General features: G+C 38.1%; 1 protein-coding gene across 2 annotated transcripts in view; it reads right to left on the bottom strand.

Annotated features, from left to right (window-relative positions):
• Positions 1-11481: 11481 nt before the first annotated feature.
• The window catches only part of atp6v1h (ATPase H+ transporting V1 subunit H), a 29591-nt gene continuing 21067 nt past the window's right edge, over positions 11482-20005 (bottom strand). For both annotated transcript variants that reach the window (XM_040018186.1, XM_040018177.1), the window contains one exon: positions 11482-11880. In XM_040018186.1, the coding sequence (XP_039874120.1) occupies positions 11811-11880 (70 nt within the window). In that variant the 3' untranslated portion in view covers positions 11482-11810. The remainder of the gene's footprint in view (positions 11881-20005) is intronic.

Genomic DNA, 20005 nt, shown 5'->3' on the forward strand with positions numbered 1-20005 from the left:
TTACTGATCTTGAACCGATTTTATGTGGTACACGGCACTCAAAAATCTGTCAAAAAATGTTTTAGTACGACTTTAGTAAGATACAAAGCCGTACTGCTTGATGGATTGTCGGAGCATTATGACTACTGTAGTCAGGAGCCTGAGGGAGTAATCTGGGTCCAAAACTCTGTGGGCTTCAGGTCTCAAAGTCAAAGGAACACTGCAGCATCACTGACAGTTAAAAACTGTGTAAATTCTTTCATCTTTAATAAAATGATCAGCGTTGCTGCTTTATCAGGTGTAACAATTAAGTTTAACATCCAGGCACCCATGAAAACAGAACATATACAATTTAAAGGAGTTAGAAGTTAGCTCGCTAGTTTCCACCTAAACATGATATACCATGTTCTGACTGAGAGATTTCTGAAAAATTAACACAGACAGCTCTGCTATCACTTCCAACATAAACCAAGACAGAAAAGTAAACAGCAGTGACTTTTGTAGGGTTAATGAAGTTGGGCTAGCTGGTATATAATGATGTGCTACGTGAACGCTAGCGACACAGCTATGTTAGCATAACATAAATTATGTTATGCTAACACCTTATAATCCCGTGTCCCTTCTGGTATGAAAAATACGGCACTCTTTCAAGATTTTTTTTTTTAAATTAAGGACGGTTAGAAATCAGTATCTAATCATTTATAAGGCGATTTTCAGCAGTGTTAATTAATAGAGATAAAATGATCAACTAAAATTAAAATTGAAGAATTAATTAATTTTAAGACTTGTTTGAACAGCCTTGTAAGACTGGGCTTTAAAGGAGGAAATAATTAAACATGAAGGACTTAATAAAAACAATAATAAAAGCTTTTAAAGGAAATTGCAAATCCACAATAACAATTTTCATTTTCCAAATATGTATGTTTAGTGTTTTGGTTTTGGCTGCTTCCTTTTCCTAAAGAAAACTGAACAATGAAACGATCACATCGAAGTGGGTGCTATTGTTACCACAGCTAAAATCACAAAGCAGCATCCACATGTCCATGATAATACAGCACTGGCAGGGGTGGAGGTGTGGAGTTAACTGTTTTCTTTTTAATTTGCAAAGTACAGATGCTTAGCTTAATATTAACTGCTGACTCATTGAAGATAAGACTTATAATTTAGACTGTCAGGATTTAGTATTTTCGCAGCAGCTTTCTTTAAAAAGAGAAACTGTCACAGTTTAAATATCCAAATGCACCATTATTACCTTGCTAAATAAATACAATGTGCATAAAAGAGAGCAAAAGTTTGAAATACTTTTTAAGCCTTTATATTCTAGATGATTCTAATCTGTTGTTTGGCTATTTGTCTCACAATCATTATTCCACTTTAGGCACAGTAGATAGGAACAGGTTACATGTTAAGCAGCAGAAGACCCATTAGGACAGCTGTTTTCTTCAGAGCCATTCAATAAAAGCCAGATGTTAAAACGTATTTTGGTTTACAAAATATGTTAAATATGGAATACTAGAGACCATTTAAATTGTGAGATGACAAGGATACATATGCTGTACATTCCCACATGAAGAGGGACATTTGGTTACCACAACCAAGTAAAAAAGCATGTTTCTAGAACTTTTTAGGTATTAATAATAACTAATGATTAAACACGGAGTAGTGTATAAACACATTTGGAATTCAATTCTGGATTTAACAGGCAGCCAATACAGAGATGCAAATAGTGAAGAAATATCTCTCCTTCTAGTCCCTGTCAGTACTCTTGCTGCAGTATTTTGGATCAACTGAAGGCTTTTCAGGGAGTTTTTAGGACATGCTGATAATTATCACTTACAAGTCTAGCCTAGAAGTATCTAATGCATGAACTAGTTTTGGACTTTTACCCAAAGAGCTCAGTTTTTATTTAATAAATCCTGAATATGTTTTCCCTTGTACTTTTAGAGTCCATTAACTGCTGTTTGACAAACTTCAGGCAGGATGTCATGTGTATTTTACTCAGCGTGCCTTCTGTCTAACCACTCTACTACAAGCACCTAATGGAAGAATTGCTGCTGATAATCTTCTAGCAGGTCAACCAGCCCTTTGCAAAAGACTTCTGAAGCTCTGTTTGCGTGACTGTTGGGTTCTCTGTTACAGGGCCAACATGCTTTCTTACACACAGTGGCCTCTAGCAAGAGTGTTGTGGATTTGTTTATATATATATATATATATCTACACTGGAGTGTTTATTTAACGGAATCACTGTGATAAGCATTTAACCTATATGTGTAAAATCACAAGACCCACATATGTAGGTCAAATATTATCCACAATTATATATAAGTTTGTGCCACTTGTTGCATATGAGCATATGTGATCAATACTGTCTGAAATAAGTAATAGTAATTAGGATCAATAAGTTACCTTTGATTGTGTTATGGCCAACGGTGACGTCCAAACAAAGGGTTAAATACACTTGGCCCTGCTAAGATGCACCTGGGACACCTTTTGCCCATCTCCGTTGCCCAAAGTTGTGAAAACCCCTTTTTGAACGGATATAGTAGCAGCAAACTCGACAAAGTTCTTGGGAGGATTAATTGTTTTCTCTCTGCAGTCTGTTTAATATCTGTAGTTTTGCAGACTTTTGGACTCACTCTGGCCATAAAACTGTCAAAGGGACCCAATTAAAAATGGTGGACGCTGGGAACAGTGCTTGGAAAGTTATGGAGTAGTGCCAGAAAGTTATGTAACACTAGTGTCGGAGATTAAAGAAGGAACAAAGCGCAAATTGACAAGTGATTGGGGGAAAGTATTGACAAAAAAATTACATTTATAATTGGGGGTGAGACAATAATTATTAGTTTAAATTTAACACTGATCAAGCAAAAAAGAGGGAATGGAAAAATACCCAACAGCAGGATGAGGAGGGCTGATATGGCCCAGGATGCTTTTTTCCTGTCTGTCATTTCGTGTGTCTGTGCTGTTTGTGCTTAAACCCCGGGGTTCACATCGCTTTGCTTTTTTGCTATTATTTTGCTGTAAAATGTACTGTTTTTCTGTTCTGTGTATTAAACTCTGTTCCAAGAATTCTACTCTTTTGCACAGGATCTTTTTGAGTGATTTGATTTTGATTGGATCTGAAAAGCTGGACCTCCACATCGTTGGCATAATAAGGTTATCATATTGGCTTCAGAATTTGCGACCCAACAAGAGCCTTGTTAATTTTAGCAATTTCACAATTACAGAGGCCACTGTGCCTTTAAGAACACTCTAGGCTACTTGCTGTCCATCACCTTACCATAGGTGGGCTCCACTAAAGTTTAAAACACACTTCAGTGAATATTAAATCAAACGGGATACATCTGACCACAGTATGAAGCATCACAGCAAAGGTTTACAACTTTTGCGAGAGAGAAATTTCCAAGAGAATTATTTTTAATAAATGAAGGTAAAATTGTATTAATTATTGAGTGTTTTGAGATGCCAAAAAAGTCTGTTTCTTTTCTTTGATATTAAACACAATAAAGTGTGCAAGCACCGAAGGGGTCTTAACACCTAAAGTTACTGTTCATGCTCAAGATCCTACTCTGATAGTGAATAATCTCAATTTATAGAAGTACTTTATGGGTTTTTAGCACTCTCCTCTCTTTTCCACTCTGGCCCTGGGGCTCAGCAGTCTCTTCCTATTGATGAAATGGGGTGTCATTTCCAAAACTACAGATTACTGCCATCAAGATCAATTTGCAATCACAGAGGAACTCATAATAATGTGTCATCACCCCAGGATTTATCCTCTTTACAGCACATTGAAATCTCCTGAGAAAGACAAAGAAAAGCGAGCTGAAATGGCTTTTTGCTCACTGCTGTCCAGTCAATGTTGAATTTCTGCAAAATGTCCTTCTTTTTAACAGCATTCAATTTGATTTTGAAAACTTTAGATGAAATAAATTTAGAGATACAGGAAGATACAGATAGCCTGTTAATGATCTTGAACCTGAATGTGGTTTCTTGCCATCGCCAGCTCTTTTTTCTGCAACAATCACGTAATCATTGATCACATAGCAAACCTGCTGCTGGCTTTCTCATTTGCCAGTGTGTCAGTTCCAAACTATCCAGCCAATTATGAAGACCACTGTATGAAGGCAAGAGTCTGAACTTTATATGCAGACCATGTCTCGCAAAGATCATCACCTGCATATCCAGATATCCAGATGGTGTGGTCCCTTCAGGTCTGCTCTGGATGAAAGTGACCTACTTTGTAATGATGTGATTGACGTGCACTGTGTTTGGGCATTTACCTGCAGTTTGAGGTGTTCTGGTTGTACTTTCGAAATGTAAATGTGTGGTTATTGGACAAAAAGTAGTTGCAGTGTCATCAGAAAAATGTTAAAAGAACATCACACAATTTCCTCAGATTGAGTCAATCTTACATGCCTGTTTGACTCTTTCTCTGACTTCCCACCGTGATCTTAAATCTTGTCATGTAATGCTGTGAAAATGCAGTGTTATGGCTGAAATATGTTTTGGGAACATTTTGTCCGTAAAGATGAAAGAATCTGGAGGGACTTTCATTCGATGAATAGAAGGAAGAAGCTACCAAAGGGCCTTGATAACTCAGTGACATGAGGAGACCTGTTCCTACTTCAAAGGGAATGGGTGCTCACACCAAATATTGTGGCTTTTCTGTAAACTGCACCCTAAAGTGAAGAAAACTCACCCACAGTATGGAAAATATGCAGTCAACACATTGTTTGGAGATGTAGCTGAGATATTTGAAACTTGTTCGATCAGTGTTACTGACTTTGATATTTTCAGAGATGAACACTGAACAATTTTGGGATATTTTCTACAGTTTCTAGTGCTTCAGATGTGCCCACACTTGTGGAAAAGAGCATACAGGAGGCAGCCCATCTAAGCTGGCAGGTTAAAGACCTTTAATGTCCAGTCATCGCCTCAGATATTTGAAGTCCTGTACACATGTCTGCTGGGTAAATCATAGAAATGGTCCATAGTGCATGTTTACAATAAATAAATAAATAAGTCTTGAGACTGTGCTGTAAAACACTTCAAATCTTCTGGAAATGGCACGTATTGCTGTGCCATTGTGGAGAAGTTGGATGACATGTGCAACCTTTAAGTAGTCTAGGTATCATCTCGTGTTATGAGCAGTGACAATGGCCCAAGCTAAATGCAAAAACAGTTAGAAAAGTTGAGGAGAGAAAAAATATCAGCAAATGTGTCTTATCATTAAAACCAAATCGGGTTTGTTGTCTGTTTGGGAAAGGTGTGTATATCTATGTGTGTGGGGGGTTCTTGCTAGGGTTCAGGGGGTTAAAGGTCTACACAATCCATTCTTCAATAATAAAGATTGATTCGGGAATGCGAAAGGTTAATAGGTTTTGGTAAATAATGTAGGTTCATACTTCACACTGTGCAATAACAGCATACACCATGCTGCCATCAATCAGCATTAAGTATGGCCTAAGTGCTATATAACTACTGTTAGGTAGTTATTTACCAAAAGGATTCTGAAAATAGCGTGACTTCACACAGCTCACGCAGCGCAGCAGGAAAATGATTACAGTGCACCTGCACTCAGTCAATGATATGAAGTTCGGAAAACGTCAGGAATGGGTAATTGCAGTGTCCATACAACAGCATGAGATAGCAGACGCACGCAGCTTAACACAGCACACGTTATCGTCAGGCTTTAAGGGTGAGCTCACATAAGCACAAGCCTACTCTTGTATTTGTGATTCTCCTTCGATGGAGCCTTAAATCGAGCTTCACGCTGCATGCCTGTCGGCAGAGTCTTGTTTTGATTATCACTATGGGAACGGACAGTCTCTGACCCATGGTTACAAGAGCAAAGGGATGTGATCGATGAAGCAAAGCAACAGTACCCTCCTCTGTGCGAGCTGATCTAACAATCTGACAGGCTGAGCAGATAAAGATGTCAAACACAAACTATTTAGAAGCACAAATTGGAAAACTTGTCCTTATTTTCCCTTCTTGTGTGTTAAACACACAAATATTCTGGAAATATTCAAACACTTTCCAGATAGAGTGGAAATAAAACTAATTAAGAGGTCAAGACAAGACATTGCCTCAGGGGACTTTCATGAATAAACCGAGGCTCAGCGGATGGCAGTGAATGCAGAGAGCCAGTTTTGCACTTTGCTTCGACCCTGTACAGCAAATGTGGGTAGCATAATAATACAAATAAAAGCCAGGGGAAAGAAACTCTCTCTTTTTAGGGTCCAAAGTTCACTCAGTTGTTGCAGGTGAGCCTGCATAGGGACCACAGTGTGCCAGCTGCTGTAAATAGTGCTTGGGGAGCATAACGGGGTCAGACAACTGCAGCCAGAGGCAGTGAGCCTCTACATAAATATTGACTCTGCATACATCCCAGCTCACCACACCTTTTAGAGGCTAAAACACAAAGGATGAGTGCATCAAGCTGGAGCGAGAGAATGAGACAGAGAAGCCTGATTTGAATGCTTCCTAACAAAAAAATTAAGGGATGTTTACATGCTCAAGAGGCTGTAGGTGTTGCTGTTGAATGCTGCTCATTATTTACTAAAGTTAAATCCCACCACACAGGAGACTCACAAGTAGTCTAAGACTTTAGTTCTGATTAGACTACCAATCTGAGCCCGATAGCTTGATTTCTGCAGAGGATTCAGAGCTGAAGAACATCCATATTTTCCTCGTGGAGTTTAACTGCAGCACTGAAGCGAACTGGAAGCAGATTTCCCATGAGCACTATGCTCCATAAAAGCAGCAGACAGTGACGGTTGTAAATATTACTTAAGTTGTACAAAAGTGTTCATGTACCCCCAGGCAAGTGCCACATTTTGTAGATTTCTTGAAGCGGAAAACAACAAGATTGAAAATGATCACCACTTCACGTGTCAAGGCACCGCTACCTTTATATTTCTTGAAATGATTGAAGTGAAAGAAATGTGACAGTAATTTTAAGCTGAAAGGGTTTTTACTTGGAAAATTTCAGAACTTTATCACATGTCTCGGCCATCTGTAATATGCATACGTTATCGGTCATAAATGAGCAAAGGCGTTGTCCAGTTTTGCGCGCAGTTCATCCAAGTGTCGCTGTACATCAGCAGAAGCCATTTCTTAATCTCTATCACTGTCAGCAATCCATGAAAGAAACACGAAACACTCGAATACTAAATAAAACACAGTTATATTCTGATTATCTTTGTGCAAAGTTAATGAGGGATGATCCCTTAGTGCAGCTGACTGCCTCTGCATTAGTGGTGATGTTAAATGTAACTCCTAATGTCCAACCACACATTTAATTTGTATTTTATTCAGTATACTGGGATCTTCATAATAACTCATATAGTCTTCACCTAGGTAACAGAATAGCTAGAGGAGTCGCCCCCTGCTGGCTATTAAAATGAATGCAGGTTTAGGGCACTTCTTTCTGTCAAAAATCATCCCTCACACTCACCTCCACCCACTCCACCCTGCCTGCACTGTCTTCTTCACCTCTCTTGTGCACTGTCCGTTGCTTTGGATGATATTTAAACTCATTTACCTTCACTACCTTGAGCCCGTCTGTCGCCCCTACTCCACACCTCACCAGTATCTCGATGTCCACGTACACGTCCCACAGCAGTCTTACGTACTTCTTTCCCACTCAGTTAGTTCCTGAATTAGTACCACAGTTCCTCTCTTGGCACCCTATCACATGCTTTCTCTGGATCCACAAAGACAAGACCTTCCTTAAACCTCTCCATCAACACGCCACAAGCTCTTACTCAACATTAATAACCACAATGCGGCTCACTGATCTTCACTTCTCTTCTTAATCTAGTTTCAACAGTTCTTTCCCATATCTTCATGGCATGGCTCATCAACTTTATCTCTCTGTTGTTAATATAGCTCTGCACATGACATTTGCTCTTGAAAACTGACAATCCTACATTCCTCTCACTCTCTAGGATTGTGTTAAAAAGTCCACTATCTTCTTGTAGACATCTCCATACAGGTATGTCATTTAGACCAACTGCCTTTCCATTCTTTGTTCTCCTCATAGCTTCATAGCTGCCCTCACTTCATCCATATTGTCTCTGCACTTCCTGCTGGAGATCTGGAGGCAGGAGTAGATGAAGGTATAAAATTGAGCATTTAGCAACAAAACATCTTAAAGGAAACTAATTACAACAAATGAAAGAAAACTACATAAGAGGAAATGAATCAAACTCCAGTCTCACAGCAAGCTGCCACCTCTCCTCTCCTCTACTACTCATACATATGTTTTCCCAGCATCACCTGCATGGACTGCACACATATCCATGACCCCGCCTGTTCATTTATGTCCTCTATAATGGACATTTGTTTTTGGTTCATATCTTTTGACTTATTTGAGGTACCCAACTAAGTTCTGATGTGCTCAATAGAAAACACGTCGCCCTTCTAGTGATATCTAATGTGTTTGTGTGGCCAATCTTAGCTCCGAAGAGGCAGCAAATCGCAGAAAAAGTTGAACTGAAAGACACTTTTTTCCTCGGTTCTCATGAGGATATGTCCGGGTAAGGCATCCACATACATAAACACAAGGTTTCTAATATTACTGCTAACAAAACCTTTGCATATGGTTGCCTATTATTTATGTAGGTGTTGAAAGAATGTCAAATAACCAAAGAGAGTCTCCTGCTCTCCCCTACAGGTGTCCCACAAAAGCCATCAGGAAGACAATCAAAACACTGAAATCAATCTGGTGGGCAAGCCAGTTTCAAAAATATACACTAAAGACTCACAATGACATACCACACTAATGATATCAGAGAAGTGGGCAAACAAAGACACATTTTTTTCATCAGATTTTTGTATATTGCACTTGTTTTTAACTTTTTATGCCAATCGTTTTTTGATTTTGGCAGTTTTCAGTCCTCCATGGAAATTTATGTAGCGAGTGCTTCCGTCTATTTTACATTCATATAGTGCAGTGGAACGCTTCTTGCTTATGATGGACGGCATTATTAGTGTTTGAGTAAAGTGTAAACATTTATTAAATTCAGCTTTGAATCAGTGATCGTCATTGGAAGTGAGAGGGAAGGCGACTGTGGCATTCATTAGGTTTCTGAGCAGCCATAGAAAAGACGGAAGGTAAGCAGCCAGTAGACATAAATATGAATTCATCATACTTCAGATTGACCTTTATAGTATATGATTATATCCAAGTGTCTGATCGTATGTCTTAGTGGTTTACAATAGAGACCAGAGTTTTGTCAAGAAACCAAGTGTTTGAGTAAATGAATGCAGCCTAATGATAATTACATCCATAAAAACACGACATTGATAGAAGTGTGCTGTCCTTCAGGCATTTATCAAAGAGAAAACGAAACACGGCGCTTGATGCGGCTGATGTAAAAAGCAGTCTTGGTTACTGTTTCTTAGTTACTTATGTAAAAAAAGAGAGAACAAAATCAACACTTTGTATTATGGAAGCCAAGACCTTCAAGCAGTGGTCTCTTTGCCCTACAGAGAGAATCTGTTGCTATGTAAACTTGAAAGCTGATGCTTGCAGTTACTGTGTGTGAGCTAAATGAACAGAAAATAACAAAGGAAGAGATGTGAAGAGCACATGTACAGTGAAGGTCAGATTAAAACAGGTCAGCCAGCTCAGATTTCATTTCAATTCTACGGGGGGCACTCCACCAACTCAAAGTAGCATTTGAAACCTATGTTACAGGTAGAAAATTGTTTCCCCCCCCTAAGAGCCACTCATCCACGACAAATAGGCTATGGTAATTTAAAGGGGGAGATTGTGGACAGAAGCACTGAGCGTACACAACAGGAAGCAGAGTCCAACCTTAATAAAGTCCACAAGACAACCTTCAACTGTGGATTTGGATTCGCTGTCATGCTGTTAGCAGCACAGTGTGATGTTTGTAGTGAGCGTGACTGGAAGGCTAGGTCGGATTATCCAATGGGCATTCTGGGCACGCGCCTGGGGACCTACGCGCTGTTGGAGGCCCACAAAACAAGCAAATAAAACTAAAAAAAACTAAAAACTTTACATTTTGCAACCATACATTATCAAAACTTGGATGGATATTTTATTAGAACAAAATGATTTTGTGGCTCGTCTGTCTCTTTCACCCCCATAATACTGAGGTTTGTAGTCTCTGAGAGAAGCAGAGAAGTGGCACTGGAAAGTGGTGCTGAAAGGAAGAAAGGGATGAGATCGCCAACTATCACATTATGATAGCTGGCTTTCATTTTCTTTGTAAGGTAGTCTCCATTTAGATCTATTCTGTGTACATGTATGCACACATTCCCATATGTTTAGTCACCGAAGACAGAAAAAGCTGATTATCGTAAGTTCGTAAGTTCTGTAACTCGATGATCCAGGAATACTGGAAAGTGTCATTGGTTGGTGAAGGATCGGCCAAAAATAATGACTAGAAAAAGCTCAAGGTGAATATTCACGTTACAATTGCAGATATTTACATAAAGGAGCAAAAATGGCCAATCACAATTTCAGGAGGTTTTTTTTTTCATTCTGGTAATCAATCGAGAAAAAATGTAGAACATGAAAGAAAACAGATTAAACATGGCACAAAGATTTATTTTATTTCTTTTAATTCTTGTGAGGATGAGTTAGAAATACGCTCACACTTGATGGCCGCTTTATAAGGTACACCTTGCTTGTACTATGATGGACTGTTTTGTTTTTTTTTAAATTAATTTTGCATTCAGAACTGCCTTAACATCTCTCAGAGACTGTGGTCCATACTGGGATACTGATCACAGCAGAAACTGACTCAGTTTCACACCAGGCAATGTTTTTCCAGTCTTGGTAAGCCCATGTGAATTGTAGTCTAAGTTTCCTGTTCCTTGACTGGGAGGAGCTCTCAGTGTGGTCTTCTGTTACTGAAGCCCATTAAAGTTTGACATTTTTAATGTTTAGTGATGCCTTTCTACATACCTTACTTGTAACAAGTGTGTATTTCCTCTGACATCATCAATTCATTTTCACCACATAACCACCGCTCACTGGATATTTTGCTCTTTGAACCATTCGCTGTAAATCATACAGATAGTTGTGTGAAAAATCCCACATCAGTAGTTTGTGAAATACTCCCGGATTTCCTGTCTTTGATCAACAACCATCAGTATTGTCTTGTGCCTGAATGCACTGACAGCTCCCATGTAGTTGGCTAATCAGATACAATGAGTTGTTGTATCTAATAAAGTGGCTGGTGAGTGTTTTCACTGAAGAGCACTCTAATTATTACAATTAATTCCACAAGCCATTTTAACTTCCTAACACATCTGTTTCCCTTCAAAGGCAGGAGCTAGTGAAGATGACCTCAAATAAATAAATAAATATTTCATTAGCCACCCTGCTGCCACTGCTGGGGAGCCAATTGCATATGGGCTGATAAGAAAGCTCAATAATGCTGTCACGTCTGAAAATCTCTTTGTTATTCAGCTTTCGTTTCTCATCAACCTCTCAGTAAAAGGATGTGCAGGACAGGAATGTCACAGATAAGTATTTTTATTGGTATTCATATGTTTTACAGGCTTAAGACTTAAATAACTTGCAGTTTTGTACATCATCACAGACACACAAAGTGCGGCTTTAATCACGCATCACTTATCTTGGAGTCACAACACGAAGCACGACAGAACATCAAGGAAATCGAGGAACATCGAGGATCATTTGGGGTGCGTGTAGAAGCGGAAATCGCACCGTTTGATTTTTCAAGTCATTACACAAAAACAAAGAGCTGATCATTACAATTGCCAATCTGCGTACAGTTCACACTCGTCCACAAAATGAGACACAAACACACATGAACATTCAGTGTTCAGCTTCGAGCAGCCACCGCTGGAGCCTGCTGCTGATCAGTGGACTGCAGTTGTCTTCCAAGGTACTCCCTGTGAAAGAGAAACAGTTTGTTTGTTTGTTTTTACAGACTGAAAAAGCAAGAAACACTAAACATACTGTCAAATAAGGCCAAACATCCTGTTACAAGGAACAAAGAAATATTTTGGAAGGCATGCTTATTGTATATTTTCCTTATTTGTTTGGTGACGGTAAGATGAGAAAATCAAGAATACTTCAACTTTCAATACTTCAAGAAAAAAACACTTCATGTTTTTCAATAACAGTACATATTTTTCCTTAAATCAAAACATAACCGGTAAGCATTTGAAGTTCTGATAAATGGAGGATAATATCCACCCCGATCACCACCTGCCTGAATGTTTTCACTTCAATCTATTCTCTGATTGGGTGGATTCTGGATCTTTTATATCCTTTAATGTGAAAACAGGTTTTTAATGAAGCTTCTCATTTTAACAATATGAACTTCTCCCAGGTATCCTGACCCCGACATGATGTAATGCTGAAATATAGACCCATTATATATTACTTTGAAAGGTCACAGTTCGCCTTCATGTTTCTTCTTGGCAGTAACATTTTTAGATATGCTTCATGACACTCAAATTATCAGCAGCAGAAATATCAAATGCCTCTCAATAGTCTAAAAATGGGAATGGTGAATACTCATAACGACAGAGAATATTTTCTCCTTAAAAATATGCACGCTTAGACTCATCACTATTCTCCTTTTATACAAAGCAACAGCGCCGTAAGGATGTCTTTATGAAACCACTGTACACTTCTATTTTTGAAGGAGGTTATTTTTTTATTTTATTTGCCCTATTATGAGAATGAATCACAGCAGTGAGATAAAACAGTACAATATGCATCCAACGCAGAAGCAGCAAAAAGCTTTTTCCAAACAACAGCACAGTACTTTCATGTGTTCGTCTCATACCTCTCTTACTGAAAATACCAAATACCTCTTTGTTAAATATTGACCAAACAACCAGGCTGGTAAAACCACAAGCTGCTATAGATCAACTCAAATATATCAAAGACATATAAGAGCTTTTAAGCCTTTGATCTTTAGCTAACCCTCCTCTAACCCCCCATCCACAGGCTTGTATAGAACTTCACATACACTCATCATGGGTGACATGGATGACTATAAAAAAACAGACCTGGGTGCATGAGCTTGACTTTATTTTGGATTTTATCTAATTCATGCAGGGTCAAAGCACGGCACACCAACTGCTGGAGCTGTGAGAGATAACCTTCAGCCCATTCTCAAAAATCAGTTACAGTACGCTGATTCAGAGCACTGCCAGTGAGATTACAAAAAAAAGGCAAATAGCAATAATTGGTAGGATGACTGATGAAGTTAGTGTCCCGCAGCCAAGGCAGCTTTTTATATGTCTCTGTTGTAAGAATCAATATTTACACAGCGAAATGAGTCTTGGACATGAAACACTGCATAATATTAAGAAGTATTAGCCACAGTAAAATCAGCGGACACTCAAAGTTAGCTTTTACTGTCAAGATGTTATCTAATATTTCATTTTGCAGACAGCTGTCCAAAGTGAACTACAATAAATCTAATGTGCCACCTTTTGTTTATTCTATAAATTCTTGTTTAAACTTGTCTCTCCTTTTATTTTATTTTTTATATTTTTGCTTTTAAAATTGGCTATACAACCACACGTGCCATGCCTCTACTTAAGAAATGACAAATGAAATGGCAGTAAGTGCTTGCCCGTGCTGCTGAGGTGAAAGACACATACAGCTGATCAAAAATAGATTTTCTTTTCACACAGTTTCTGCTACACGACCGTTTCATAAGAACGGCAGCTTGTTCGACTGTTTACAAAAATCCTGCATCCACAGTGCAGCTGTGTCACAATTTTCATTAATGCAGTAATGTAACACGCCACAGTAATTATATTACAGTTACAATTATTTTGTTACTTTTGTTACAAAAGTTCTTCAGTAATCTTTTCACTGCCGAAAAAATTCAAACAAACAAACAAACAAACAAACAAACAAACATACATGTTTTTTCTTCCTGTGCACTTGCACAACAATCAGCTCAAGTCAAAAAGAGATCTACGACTTTTTAGGAGTGTAGATATGGACATACATTTATAGCACAAAAGGAAGAGAACCAGTAACAATCTGAGTGAATGCCGACCCAGCACAGCAGCCAGGTCCTGATCTTTAATGGGTAACAAACTGACGGGCAGTCAGACTTGCAGCCTACGTTTCTACCTGTTCATACTTCTATAGTAGAATCGCTATGGCGATCACTCTGAAGTCTCTTTGTGCTGGTTTTCATATGTAAAAAAAGATTGCATGTGTGTAACGAGTATGTGTGTAACGTGTGTAATGACTTTCTCCAGCAGGAAATGTACTGAATTACTTTAAAGAAAAATACAGAATAATGTGTAATACATTACTTTTTTGAGTAATAACCCTAGGACTAAATACAGCATTGTGGTTTTCAGTAAAGTAAACACTGGTGCTAAGACTTATTCAACATAAGCTGATTCTTTTGTAGTATTATTTTAAATTTGCACTGCATTATAAAACAAACAGCATCTCTCTTTGCTCCGAGCGGCCTTTGGGGAGTGACTATACATGTAAACACCATCTGTGTACATTCAGTAAAGGCAGCGTGTCTGTATTTGTTACAGTATTTGACAGAAACACCTGAATCTATAATAATGTTGGAATACAAACAAGAATATGGGAAATCATCAATCAAATTTAAAAAAGGAGACAGTTCACAGTGACTCAGAGCACAGATTTGAGTTTGTTTGGCAAAAAAAGCCAGGCTACTGTATGAAAGGCAAACCAATACTATATCATGAACATGTCAAATGTCAGTAGAGAGGACTGACTGTAACTGAGACAAGCACAGCATAAAGGTGGCTGGACCAGCGATAGCTTAAGGCTTAAACGACAACCATGAAGTTATGGAGCTTATTGGCAAAAACACCATTCAGTCAAAGCTTGCTGGAGATTAAGAAACACGTCAAAAACAATGACCAGATAACAGTTTGCGCACATTCATGCATGCTGTTGTCATGACATCAGGGGCCTCAGAAAGGTAGGAACAAGAAAATGTTATATTAGAAACGACAAGTCAACCCACTCAAGGTGACAGCGGGTAAGGGAAGCGGCTTTGAAAAACTCTTCATTGTAATTTAAAAAAAGAAAAGAAAAGAAAAGTTCTCATCTCATAGACGCATTCACACACCTCTGTTTTCACGCAGGCAATGAGTGTAGGCAGCAGATTCTTCAGTATGATGAAAAAACCTTGAGAAATAGCTCACCCCCTCACATTAGGAGGTCGTGTTATGAGGACTGAAACTAGTAACAAAGTGTTCATCTTAATGGAGAAATATGGCATGAGCAACATTCCTTTCTTTAATTATTATGTTTTATTTTACAAAAAACCACCAAAGTTGCTCAACATGCCCTACACAAGAGGTAGGTGTGGATGGAGGGCGTCTTATAAGAACTACCTGCATAAATAAGGACAGGTGAATGTCTTTAAATGTGATTTATGTGCTGGTCATTAAAATTATGAGCTGCTGCTTTCAAAAGCTACAAGGGAAGAATAAAAAAAAAAAAAAAGCTGTCAAACAAAATGTCAATTTCCATATAAAATTTAATTTACTTAGTCTTGTATTCAGGCGTGTGCAGAAATTTTGCATCCATTTTAAACCAGACTTCATACACAGTTGTAATCCCTGCTTTTCATTCTTCTATGTAAAACATTCGTATGCAGCCTTCAGGTTTTTTCTCCTCCTGTTTTAATACTCAATTCTTCCACCTTCATTTGAACTTAACATTCTTTAACTTCACTCTGATTCTTTCATTTTTATTCCCCACGTAAAAACAGGAGAATCTCAAACAAGATACGGAAGCCAATTTATGGCATGCAGTAAATGCAGAGGTGATGCTTATATACGGTTCTACGTTCTACTTCATTTCATTTATATTTTGCTTCTATGTAGCCACACATTCATGCATTTTTCATACATTTTCATGCTTAATCCTTGTACTTGATCATATTCAGAAAAAAATATTTTTTGTTGATTTTAGTTTGTCTTATTTGTTTCTTGCTTGTTGAACAACTTAGCACTGACTTTTGAATAATTAAAGCATAAGAAAGTTTTCTTTAGTTGAATGAAAATACCAAAGATACAACAATTTTACAGGCATAAAAAAGTATTTTTGTACCAACAAGCTGGTTTTCAAAGAGTTACTCAAAGCATGGCACATTTTAGCATGGTGTTCAGTGTGTCCTCAAAAAGAAACAAGAAAACTGGAAAGTAGAGGAGAACAGAAGAAATAGCAGGCATTAAAAAAAAAACTATGTGCAGGATATGAACAGTATCTGAAAGTCCTGCCTCTAAGAAAGAAAAAAAAAAATCCATCAAAGACCTGATAGAAGACCTGAGAGATGCATTTGACCTTTCAGCTGAATTGTGTACTGTTTGCAAAAGTCTCATCAGAAATGGTCTCAGTGAAAGTGTGGCTGTCAACAAACCATTTTTAAGGAAGGGAAACAGGGAGATAAGGCTGAGGTATGCCAAATTATGCAAGAATTGGAGTGATAATCACCGGCAACAGGTGATGATGCCAGATTTGACATTATTGGTTCAATTTTTCATCAGTACAGATAATGACAGAGGATGTCAGGAGAGAGTTACAACAGTGAGTGTCTAAAGCCATCTGTAAAACACAGTGGACACTCTCTAAAAGCTTTGGGCTACGTGTCAGTGAGTTTTGTTGGTGATCTTGTCAAAATTGATGGAATTATTAACACAAACTGGAACCTTCAGATTTTGATCCACCATGCAATACCATCAGAAAAGCTTCTGATTGGCAACACTATTTTTCAGCCTGATAGTGATCCTAAAGACACTGCCAAGGCAGTAAAAGAATACCTGGATAAATAAGTGCATACTATCAGTCATGGATTGGCCTCCCCAGAGCCCAGACATCAGTAGTATTAAAGCTTTGCGGGACAATCGTAAAAGAGAACGGAACAAAAAGGAAGCCAGCATCCAAAGAACAGATCTGAATGTCCTTCAAGAAGCCAGGAGAATTATTCCTGAAGACGTTCCGGCTTTGTAAAAGAAAAACGTGGTCGCACCAAATATTGACTTTCAAGCTCGTTAGAATTGTACAAACTTTATTTTTGCCATATATTTTGAAATTCCATGTATAGTTGCTGCACCTGTTACATATTTTCCTACCAAAATATAAAGAAATAAGGAGTGTCTCAACACGTTTCCACAGTACTGTAAACAGTGTTGGGCAAGTTACTTTGAAAAAGTAATTACCGTAATTATAGTTATTAGTTACTTCTTCAAAAATGTAACTGAGTTAGTAACTGAGTTACAATATTCTAAAAGTAATTAATTACTTGAAAAGTAACTATTGCGTTACTTTAAAAAAAAAAAAAAAAAGTTTAACCCTCTGGGTATAATTGGCCATTTTTAACTACTTTTGATTTTCCCTCCACATTTCACCTTTAAAATCGATTTACTTTGCCTTGTTTGGTATCATCCTTTTCAGCACAACCTCACGTGTCTGAATTTACAGTTATGTTTTCATTTTGACATACTGTATTAACACAATTGATCTAAAATCAGACAAAAAACATAAAATCAGAGTAGAAAAAGTTATATTTTTTACTGTAACAACCACAAACATGTTTAATGAATCATATTTCATAACTTTAAATGCAAATATAAAGTTTGCAAACAACAAAGTTATTTGCATCCATTTACCTTTTACCTTGATTTTTTAAATAACCATTTCAAACTATTTACAGAACAATCAGCTGTTCTGCATTCAATAAGACACACACACAAATTATTTGTGCCACTCCAAAAAAATAATTTCTGTCCACTATGAAGGAGAACATCACAGCCTGATACCTGCAGGTCTGACAGCAGCAGGAGTATCACTCCTGTTTCTACCTGGAGACAGCAGTCGCCTCATTGTTCTGACACAAAACTATCCACAACACTACACACTGACTACACAAGACAACACATTAACTACACACTCCAAACACACTAAACGCCACAAATCTCTCACATCTCAAAACTCGCTCTCTCTCCTTTTCTGCTGTCTTTCTCTCTCTCTCTCTCTCTCTCTCTCTCTCTCACACTCCTAAAACTTCCCCTTGGGAGGGGTCATAAGCAGAGAGTGCTTGCTAGCGCTCTCCTTACGTGACGAAACTATTGAGGAAAAAACGCCACGTATATATATTGGCCTATCAACACAATTTAAAAACTGGTATCTATCACCTTGTTGCTTTGTCTTTAAGTGGTCATGTGATTGGCTTACTACGAATACTTTATTCTTCCTCAGTCAAACAGCAGCACTCATGCGGTCGTTTTGCCCCCTTAGCTCCAGGTGTTGTGCTAGACAGTGATCGTGATTACCGTCCGCGGGAGCGCACGCAGCTGCTTAAAGCTGTAGCGTCCAGATTACTTACAGCTACTTCCGTGCAACTGATATAAGATGCGGTAACCTGAACACAGCTTCAAACGTCTGTTTGTTGAAAAATAGTAACGGACCGCGTTTTCTTGTTAGTAACTGTAACGGCGTTGTAACGATAGGAATAGTAATTCGTTAGATTACTCGTTACTGAAAAAAGTAACGGCGTTAGTAACGCCGTTACTTGTAACGCCATTACTTGTAATGCCGTTATTCCCATCACTGACTGTAAATGATCTTTGAGCTTTCTGGAAGTTTCAAGTCACTGAACCCAATGTTCTTCCTCCCTTTCTGTAACTCTTAGTGGTATTTCAAATAAACTTCTGTCCACACATGACTGATCACATTGCCCACTTGGAACATCACTGTAATATTAATCATAATACCTCCATCCACAGTTGCTCAGGAAACTGAAAGTGTGTGTTTTAGATAGTGGCAGCAAAAACAAACATATTCCCACTTAATGCTAGTTGGCTTTCATTTTTATTGTTTCCAAGAAATCCAGTACACAGAAGACACACACAAAGACGGGGAGGTGAAGTGAATGTCCGGAAAATGTTGCTAGTGGTGACTTAACCCAAGTAAAATCAAGCATGACGAGTTTATAATGGTGCTTGCAATGGGTCTAAAGAGCCTAATAATAAAAAAAAAAGAAAAGAAAAAAAAGACAAAAGTTAGCCATACAGTTTGCAAATTTTGGCTATGAAGATAAATATGCATCACAAAGTGTGAGAACTCCAAAGGTGGGCATGAACCCCAGCAGATGGAAGTGTCAAACAAAATATTTGGAATTTCAACTGAGAAGCAGCAGAAGCTTGTTTGCATAATATTTTAATCCAGCTGTTAGTGGTAATTATAACCGTGCAACTGATAATGAGACATGGAAGAAAAGAGCAGAGGAAAAGCAGCCAAATGCTGTAGCCAACAATTCAGTGGGTGTTATCATCTTACAGTCTGTATCAGACACAAGTATATTCAATCCATGATGCACAAGTGGGGGGTTGTGATCACCCTAAAAGGTTGCTGCAATCTCAGTCTGCAGGTTAACAATATGAATGATAGATATGTACATGATACACTAAATTAAGGTGCCATAGCACCACTGTAGCATTTTCTAACTGACCTTGGTGTTTGGTTGGTGTTTGCTTTTAATACTCTAAGTTGTTTTATTATGTATGTTGTATTCTTGTACAGCACTTTGGTCAACGCTCCTGTTGTAATTAAATGTGCTATATAAATAATTAAACTATTAAACTATTAAACTTTCTTGATGCTGTAATTACCAGCTGAAATTTACTTGAACACATTTATGCCAGCCACAAGTTGCAAAATAGTGTGAACAATCATCTAAATCAATCTACTTTTGGCAAATAAGATCATTCAAGTTATTTTCTGTAAGACTGAGAAGCAGAGGAAAGACACTATCTATGTAAACTTCACTCTGGGTAAATTCGTGACATGAGAAACATACAGCCCAGCACATTTGACATTTTGTGGAACATCCTAGTCTGTCAATATTTTGAACCTAAGTCATGCACATCTTGATCTGACCCCAGCGCAGCCCTGCTGTCCACACAGTTATTTTGCCTCATTACACTTGCTTTCAGGCCAGTGAGGACACGTTCCGACCATAATTCAAGTAAATGTAAACAA

Source organism: Simochromis diagramma, unplaced genomic scaffold (assembly GCF_900408965.1).
Source record: "Simochromis diagramma unplaced genomic scaffold, fSimDia1.1 OVJJ01000205.1, whole genome shotgun sequence".
NCBI classification, from domain to species: domain Eukaryota; kingdom Metazoa; phylum Chordata; class Actinopteri; order Cichliformes; family Cichlidae; genus Simochromis; species Simochromis diagramma.